The 8,793-nt window shown below is 34.1% G+C and overlaps 2 protein-coding genes across 6 annotated transcripts; one reads left to right on the top strand and one right to left on the bottom strand.

The window, feature by feature from the left end:
* Positions 1-744: 744 nt before the first annotated feature.
* Positions 745-8,442, bottom strand: LOC103493462 (cyclin-SDS-like). Of its 5 annotated transcripts, XR_007824504.1 has the most exons (9): positions 7,314-8,429; positions 7,035-7,202; positions 6,211-6,377; positions 5,254-5,382; positions 4,918-5,098; positions 4,226-4,270; positions 3,876-4,033; positions 2,327-3,014; positions 745-1,210 (listed from the first exon to the last, which is right to left on the bottom strand). XR_007824504.1 is itself a non-coding variant. In XM_008454203.3 (7 exons), exons 1-7 carry the CDS (start codon positions 8,325-8,327, stop codon positions 4,004-4,006), a joined length of 1,734 nt encoding a protein of 577 aa, XP_008452425.2. In that variant the 5' UTR covers positions 8,328-8,429; the 3' UTR covers positions 3,585-4,003. The 5 variants fall into 5 exon arrangements, 2 of the variants coding, with proteins under 2 accessions (XP_008452425.2, XP_050947387.1); XR_007824502.1 differs by lacking the exon at positions 745-1,210 and having other exon boundaries at positions 2,138-3,011; XR_007824503.1 differs by lacking the exon at positions 745-1,210 and having other exon boundaries at positions 2,138-3,014.
* On the top strand, positions 921-3,351 carry LOC103493460 (binding partner of ACD11 1). Its single transcript, XM_008454201.3, has 5 exons — positions 921-1,070; positions 1,912-2,015; positions 2,110-2,185; positions 2,276-2,359; positions 2,480-3,351. The coding sequence occupies exons 1-5, from the start codon at positions 1,065-1,067 to the stop codon at positions 3,044-3,046; spliced, it is 837 nt and encodes a 278-aa protein (XP_008452423.1). The 5' UTR covers positions 921-1,064; the 3' UTR covers positions 3,047-3,351.
* Positions 8,443-8,793: the final 351 nt, after the last annotated feature.

An 8,793-nucleotide genomic window follows, 5' to 3' on the forward strand; every position in this document is an offset into this window, starting at 1 on the left:
CATGAGAGGAATGTACTTGGATGTCTAAAACGACCAAACATTCAAAAGATTAAAACCAAAATTATTAATGTTTGGGAATTTTTTTTATTATATCTCAAGAACATTATGGTAATCTCGACCACATTAATTCCATTCCCAATGTTAATGTTAATGTAAATGATATCAAAGGAAATCAATTTAGGATTGCGAACTATCATTTAAAAGATGCAAAAAAAGATCTAATTCCTTTTGCAGTTGAGACCTATGACAATAAACACATGAATGCAACTCATTGTAATTCGACCAATTTTGACCTTATAATTATAATGAATTTGTTTTATACCGATATAAAAATGCATCGAGGTTTAAGAGGATTTGAGCCGAAATTAATCCATGTCTATTAAAAGTGTTCATAACTATGAGTCGGTTAGACTTAACGTGAATATTCAACAGTAAGTTTGTCCAACCTGAACAACTCTAATATTAAAAGAGGAACCCAACCATAAAACATTTGGATTATCCAAATTGATTTAGATTATATCAATCACTATTTAAATTTGTGTTTTAAAATAATAATAGTTTATTAAAGAAAAGATATAAATGATAATTAATTTTAAAAATGATTGGAGAATAAAAATGCAACAAAGGCAATAACAATTTGTGTACATTGGAGATGAAGTGATAAACTGAATCCAATCTTACAAACTTCAATTGGGTCCAAATTCCATTTTCTTATTGTAATCTAAAAGAAGAAAAGAGAAGAGAAAAGAAAATTGGATAAAATTGAATTGTCATCCAGTTGGCTCCACTTATGTATTATAATAAATAACAATATTAAAGTCAACAGTTCATAAAAATTCCCATTTGTTTTTTTGTTTTTTTGTTTTTTTTTTTTTTTTTTTTTTTTGTTTCGGTATCCTCTCCTCTTCTAAATCTAAATGAAAAAGAAAAAAGAAAAACCGTATCCGTTTCCAGAAATCCAACAAATACTTTCTTCATCTCATCTTCAACCATTTTCTCTTCTTCTCTTCTCTCCGCCGCTCCATCTCATCTAACCATTTCTTCATTTCTTTTCATTTTCAGAAATGTCGGTGAGTTCTTTCGTCTTCTTCTTCTTCTTCTTCTTCTTCTTCTTTATGTGTGAATCTTTGATGCAGATCTGCCTGCCGCATTTACGTTTTACTTTTACTCTTCTTCTTCTTCTTCTTCTCATAATACTCAATCCCCATTTCTGTAATTTCGATTTTAATGTTCAAATTAGGGTTTTGCATTTTCAACATCTCTGTTTCTACAATCTTTTCTCTTTCTCATTGTTTTGCCCACAGAAATTTCACTTACATTTTTTGTTTCAATTCCAATTTATCAACGCAACACTCTCTTCCTTCATTCCTTCTGTTTATGAATTCAGTTACCTGAATCTCAGCTTAGTTTCTTTTCACTTTGATGATGAAAACTCAATGAAGTTTGAATTGTTAACTGTTAAATCACTGCCACTAAACTCAACACACATGTGTTCATATCTTTGATGAACTTCAACTATTACTTTGATGGAATTAACGAATGTTAATTGTCTAATTGTAGTTGTCTTATTCACTAAGATATATGTTGGGATTGACTTGTAGATCTGACATTTTCTTGGAGCGAATGATTGAACCTATGAGCCTTGAGTCTTCTGCTGATTGGATATATGAAATCACATACTTAGTCTTTTTATATTTATTCTTTAGGTTTCTTTGGTATTGAAGTTGAGTGTTTAATTTGAAGAAGAAATAATATTGAGAAAGTTAGAATTCATAACCTTAGACTTCTGATATTATGTGAAAATGCCACTGAGATTGAAAACAAAATGTTTAATCATCTAAACATATTCTTAATTCATAAGAAGATAAACACTTTTGCATTTGTTTAAATAAATTTTCTTTTGCTATTTAGATGAGAACTGTCAAAGTCAGCAATATCTCAAAACTTACTTCAGAGAGAGATATCAAAGAATTCTTTTCATTCTCAGGTGAAATCCTTTATGTTGAAATGCAAAGGTTAGTGATAATATCTCCTCTACTGAGAGTTGAATTTAAATTTTAGTATATTGCAAGTGTTGGTTTTATTTTATTGTTATTATTTTTGATGTAGAGAAAGTGAGAACACTCAGGTGGCTTATGTTACGTATAAGGATTCTCAAGGAGCTGATACTGCAATACTTTTGACAGTATGTTTCTTCAATTAGCCACATTGGTCTCTTTAATTATTTTTATGGTTATCTTAGTTTTTGTTTTCACACTCTGTTTTTATGTTTCAGGGAGCTAAAATTGGTGATCTATCTGTAACAATTACTTTGGTTGAGAATTACCATCTTCCACCTGAAGCAATGTCATCAATCCTGGTAATTTCTCAAAACGTCTTGTTGTTGTTGTTGTTGTTGTTGTTTCCTTGATCTTTTATGTTGTCTGATGATGAAATGGAAGCATCTAAAACAATCAAGTACCTGTCATAAAATTGTTAGGATAAAAGGCAAACGGTTACTGGGATTGCTCCAAATCAGGCTGAAGACGTCGTAAGTACAATGCTTGCTAAGGGTTTCATCTTGGGGAAGGATGCTCTAAACAAAGCAAAAGCATTCGACGAACGACTCCAATTCACATCAAATGCTTCTGCAACCGTAGCTTCCATTGACCGCAAGATGGGAATAACTGAGAAAATAACAGCAGGCACAGCAGTGGTGAATGAAAAGGTCAGGGAGATGGATGAAATGTTCCAGGTTACGGAGAAGACGAAATCCGCCCTTGCCGTTGCAGAGCAAAAGGCAACAAGCGCTGGAACGGCGCTGATGAGCAATTATTATGTGTTAACTGGAGCAGCATGGTTTTCAAACGCAGTAACTGCAGTTACAAAAGCTGCTGAGGAAGTGACCCAAATGACAAAGGTAAAAGTCGAGAAAGCCGAGGAGGAGAAAAAGGAGAGTATATATCGGGAGAGAACGGGGATCATTAGTAACTTCGCCGAGCTCCATCTCGATGAGCCTTTACCTGGGGAGCCTGCTATTGTTCCAGTTAATTCAGCAGATAGATAGAGGAGACAGTAAGTTGTGAATCATAATATCATATGAATGAAAAACATTATACTTGTGAATTACATTGCTTCTTCTTCTTCTTCTTCTTCTTCTTCTTCTTCTCCACTTTGTTGTATGATATTATACATTTTTTACATTTTAGAGGTGCTCCAATTACAGAGTTTACTTCTTTCTACTTGTGGATGTTGAAATGTTATGACATTCTTTCGGGTAGAAAAATTCCTTTTTGAATACTTTGATTGTATACTGTTTCATTTAACTTTTGTAATTGATTAATGCAGTAAAGTTTCTTTCAATTTTAGGTATTGTGAATTCACATATTCTTCGGTTCGAAACATAAATTCATTTTTATTTTTATCATCTCATCCATCATGTTGTTTATTGTTATTATGATTATTTGGAGTAATAAGCATAATATTATATACCAACTTAGGATAATAGGATGTTTGAATGAAATTAAAGGATGCTTTTTAAGCTTCAGGTGATTTGTGAGTTGCAAGTAGAAGAATGGTTGGGAGTGACATTCTCATGGCTTACATTTTAAGCTTCAATTGCTCGAGTATTGAAAATCTCATCGTAACCATTGTTTTTTTTTGGTGAAGAATATAGAGTCATTAGGTCTGAGTATCAATTACATACATCCTGTAATTCAACACTACTAAATACATGAAATTATGAAAGCATGTAAATGAACATCAAATACTATTTGGTTTTGGACTTGACTAGGTCCTGATTCAATCTCTTGTTATAATAAAATTTGAAAGGAAAAACCAAATTTTCATTCTGTTGGTGATAGAATAGAAGAGAACTGAATTGATGAATGTCTTACCTATATAGCTGGTTTCGGAGGGTGAGCTTCACTAGCTGTGTTCAAGATGATGTTTAAGTGGTCAAGAATATGTCAAAAAGACCAATTGCTTGCTTTCTTTTTTGCTGTGTTAGGATTTGATGCTTCCATCATAAAAGCTTTAATAGCCACTCCAAGCTCTGTTAAAATTTCATACTGTATTACTAACCTTTTGCTCTAAGTATGTATGTATGGCAAAATAAGGATTTGTTTGGATTCACTCTTTTTAAATGCTTGAAAATGTGTTTTTACAAAGCAACTCTTTTGAAAAGTTAATCTGATTAAAGTTTTATGCAATGATAAATTGGTTCTCTGTGGTTGACTATAAATACCTCGATACATTCAGGCAGATCGTCGTTTTCTGTTCTGACATGTGTCTGCAAAACCACAATGCAGCAAATGCTATGAGTTAGCTCCACAGAAAGTCTAATAGTTCCGCTATTCAAATTTCAGACTACAGAAAATACATAAGAGAAATAAATTATTAAAAATAGATAGTAATTACAAAAAAAAAAAAAAAAAAAAAAAAAAAAAAAGAGGTAGACTCAATGCAGGTTTGACTCACGGATTCAACTTCAATGACATATTTTAATGCTTACGTGAGCGAGCGTGGATACAATGTCCTTTCAATTTCGGTCATGGAAGGGTTTTACAAGACGGGAAAACTTCCTCAAGATAAAGTAAGAAATATGCAAGAGTAATCTAAATAAATAGTTTACTGTTATAAATTTATAATAAACTTTCATATTGATTAACAGTAGAAAGTTCACTATTATGGATTTGATATGTAATCTAAACTAACACTATAACCTATCACTTCCTTAAAGTATATGTTCATACGAAATTTATATGTGCACTTTACGTTAGAGTTGAATCTAATTGGACTTGGATTATGCTGTTTTTTTCTAAAACTTCAAATTTTCTTCTAGATTTCGAAATACTTGTTTATTTATGTTCTATTGGTTAAATATATACATATAGATAAAAGGAGTTTTCCCTCTGACAGGTATTTGTATTTTTGTACCTCAATGACTCGTTGACTTGGTGCATCTTGTTTTTCTCCTAAGGACGCCAAGATGACAACTGCAGCTGCAATTGTTGAAGGGAAATAACAAAATTGGACTTTGTCTGCAAGAACGAGCACTGCGAAATTCTTAGCTCGATTCTCCAAATCTGAGTTAGCTCCAGCAGCTTTCAGGTAGAACCTAACATAATTTTCGACAAAAGAAATTTAAATAAAGCATGTTATTTGGAGTAGTTTCAAATTGTTAATGGACAGGAGTTTATTAGCAATGGATGCAGGAAAGGGAAAACTTTTTCCCTTTCTACTAATGATGAAGTTAGTGAAAGGAAGATTTACCACAAGAAGTTGTAAACAGTTGGCAAGAAACAATGGAACTTAAGAACTTCTTCAACAAGCCATTCCATGCCAACAACTTCTGCTCTTCTGTACGTGTTGCTCCCTACATGGATATTCCTTTGCTGTAACCTGAAATGCCCAAAAACAAATTAAGTACTATCATACCTTCAATTCTCAAGCTCTATTTAATGAAACAGACGATGATTATGCAACACCTTTCATGTAAAATACCAGTCAAAGATAAATGAAGACTAGGTAAGAGGAAGTTTGAGGGAGGGAGGGGGAGAGAGAGAGAGAGAGAGAGAGAGAGAGAGAGAGAGAGAGAAAGAACTGTTTTAAACAATTGTTTTACATCTGACTTGACTTGGAGCTCTATATCAGAATTTTATTGTCTGATGGCCTGATCAAGTGATTGAAGTGGTTTGCCATATAGTGTTTTCTTGGTGGGTCTTGGGTCTCTTCAGTGCACATGAGTTGTTAACTTAAGAACTGGAAGATATTGCTAATGCAATAATATTTAACTACAGTACCCTACGGAAGGTGTGTGCATCGACAACTAATGTAACATGTATGGCTATTTTCTGTAACATAATTGCTATAAGAGGGTCTACGATATAATCACACAACGTTATTTTGTTCATGAATGGAAAAAGTTTCTGTCCCGGCACTTTGAACTCGAGAAAAACATTCAAGACTATTGAATTCAAGTACTTTTAGACAGTTCTTTCTGATTATTATTTCTAGTACTACTTACCATTTGATCCTAACTTTACTCAATTCTACACCCTTGGATTGAGACAAGAAGACCAATTGCCATGCAGTTTGGTTTCCTATCAATACTCATCCTATATAATATAGACTAACGAAGTTAAGGTTATAGTAGATAAGAACCACACATGTTATATAATTAAAACTGAGATGAAGACAAATGGGGCAAAAGAGAGATTCAAAAGTCACCAGCTGTATGACTGATTTTCTTCAATTCTAGTCGCCAAAGTTAGACATGCTATGCCTAGAATTTGAAGGCGACTTTCAGCTTTGAAGAATCCTTTGCTCAGAATCTGGTCTAGAAGGGTAACTCCTAAAAATGTCGTCTCCTGATGAAGTTTGTTTTCTCTAGATCGCTGCCATCATTCAACAAATTAAAGCTATATAATGTAAAAAACTTTGAGCCACTGATTGATGACAAGTCTTAACGCATGAAAAGGAATTGAAAGATATTATAAAGAATGTATTCCATAAACGGATGATGAAAATGCAAGTACATTGGAGTATTCCGAAGAAAATCCTAACATCCACAGTAATGAGCACAAATCTCGCTGTTATGAATCAGTATTCTATTATTAAGAAAAAAAAAAAAACAGATTATGCATCCAAGTAGAAGTACAAAATGAAAAAAGAAAAAAAATCAGTTGAACTTGGCTAATTCAAGATGCATTGAAGCTTGTAACATCTAGGTGTATATATGGAATCATGAACTGCTTGCTTTAAATAGTGAAAAGTATGATCATAGTAATGACTTCCTAATTTTCATCAGTAAATCACATTGTTGAATAAAGTTCCAAATCAAATAAGGCAGGGGACTCATTTTACGACATCCTAAGAACAAATTTGCAATTCGGTACAAATTGTAATATGATAGACAGTGCCTATACACTATACAGTTCCAATGTCTCAGAATACCAAAGCTATTAACGATGAAAATGAAAGACAGGTCGAAATTCTTATGCTAATTCAGGAATTGTTAAGAGAAACACGGAGGTTTGAAATCCAGGACTTACTTCAACTATCCATTGGACCATATTTGACCGTTGCTGAAGAATGAGATCGCCATAATCCGTTGTGGATCGATACTCCTCTATGTAGTCGTGAATAATCAATTGGCGTCTTTCTCTATTTCTGAACATTCGATAGGCTTCTTCGTCGTCCAATTCTTCAAATCTCAGAATCTAATTTAAAATCCATTAAATAAACCGAAAAAAGAAAATATAAGTTGTTTGATTAGCTCCATGTTTATTGCAGATGATAAACGAAAAGGAAGCATGAAAACAGCGAATTACCGTCGATTGATCTACTTTTTCTTCTTCAATAGGCGAGCTAGTTCTGATGTCTGGAGAGGAATTTAAGCTTAGAAAGTCGCGTCTGTACTGCAGCAACATTCTAAATGTCGATGAAGGAGCTGCGTCTTCGTTCGATTTCTCTGAAAATTCGCTTCCGGATTCCAAGAAAATTGATGGAGTGTAATCTGAGCAGTACTCATCAGAAGTCTCCAATAGAATAGTTGACTGAAGCGACAACGCCTGGCTAGAGTATTCCGAAACATCATCGTAAGAGAATTGCTCCGTGCAAGCAAGATCCGATTCAAACTTCAAGCTGCCAGGCCACTGTTCTATCGTCGAATCCGACTTCGAAACAGTGAAAGTTTCATTAATCTCATTTCTCGGTAGCTCAGGTAACTGAAATTCCCATAGTCTGTTATCTTCAACTTCTAATCGTTTCTCTTCGAACGGACAAACACTCTGAAAGATAGATTCAGCACAAGACTCTACACAAGAAGTGAGTACCACAGCTTCCTTTCCACAAAGCTTCGACGAGACATCAACATCCGTGAATTCGAACTTCTCAACTCCATTCTCCGCTGGATCAATTTGATCTTCATTTCCGTTAATAGTTGTCCTAAAACTACTCCTATTCTTTAACTTCGAAGTAGTGCTTGGTCCGGAAACACCAAAATCAACTCCAGAATTAGATTCAACACAAGAAGATTCAGACACTTCCACATTACTCCCTACTCCAACCTCCTTCTTGGAATCAAATCGTCTCTTCCTGAAATTGGGAGCGCTGAGGTGGCTAGAAACGTCAGGTCGGGATGTGTAGAAGGAAGTGGAGGTGGATTCTGCGGCAGCAAAAGCAAAGGTGGTGGAGGGAGCGGGGGAATGGGAAACCAAATTAGAGCAGAGAAAAGGTGAAATCCTCGGGCGTTTGCGGCGTGGAAGGTGAGAACGGAGCTTCTTGTTCTTGGGTGGAGAGAAGGATTGAGGGTTGGGATTAGGCCTTCGTTTCTTGGATTTCATGGTGTTTGCGATTAAGGAGGAAGATGAAGATGGAGTTTCGTGATGGAAAGCAGAGCAGTTAGGAAGTTAAAGAAGCGAAGGGAGAAATGTGAATTCGAATTGAGGTTTCTCTCGAAGTGGGTCCCACCCTCCTCCTCCTTTTCGTGTAAAATATCATTTTGATCCCTCAATTTGGAATGTTTTTATCAGTTTTAGTCCATCCCCTTCTTGTTATTTAATTTTGAAATAAGAAGTGATGTTATGTATCGATTATCATCTGGTTTTGACCAAGTAGAATTATAACTCATCAAATTCATCTTCCAAACTCTTTCCCCCAACCATAATAATATTAATAATACTCTAAATAAATCTTAAATATATTCATTACTTTTTTTTAGTTTACAATATGGATATAATTAATTCTATTTTTTTTTTTTTAACATGTTCATATTTCATTTAAAAGAAAATATATGTCACACCCGTGTCT

This window comes from Cucumis melo, chromosome 10 (assembly GCF_025177605.1).
Source record: "Cucumis melo cultivar AY chromosome 10, USDA_Cmelo_AY_1.0, whole genome shotgun sequence".
Lineage (NCBI taxonomy): Eukaryota > Viridiplantae > Streptophyta > Magnoliopsida > Cucurbitales > Cucurbitaceae > Cucumis > Cucumis melo.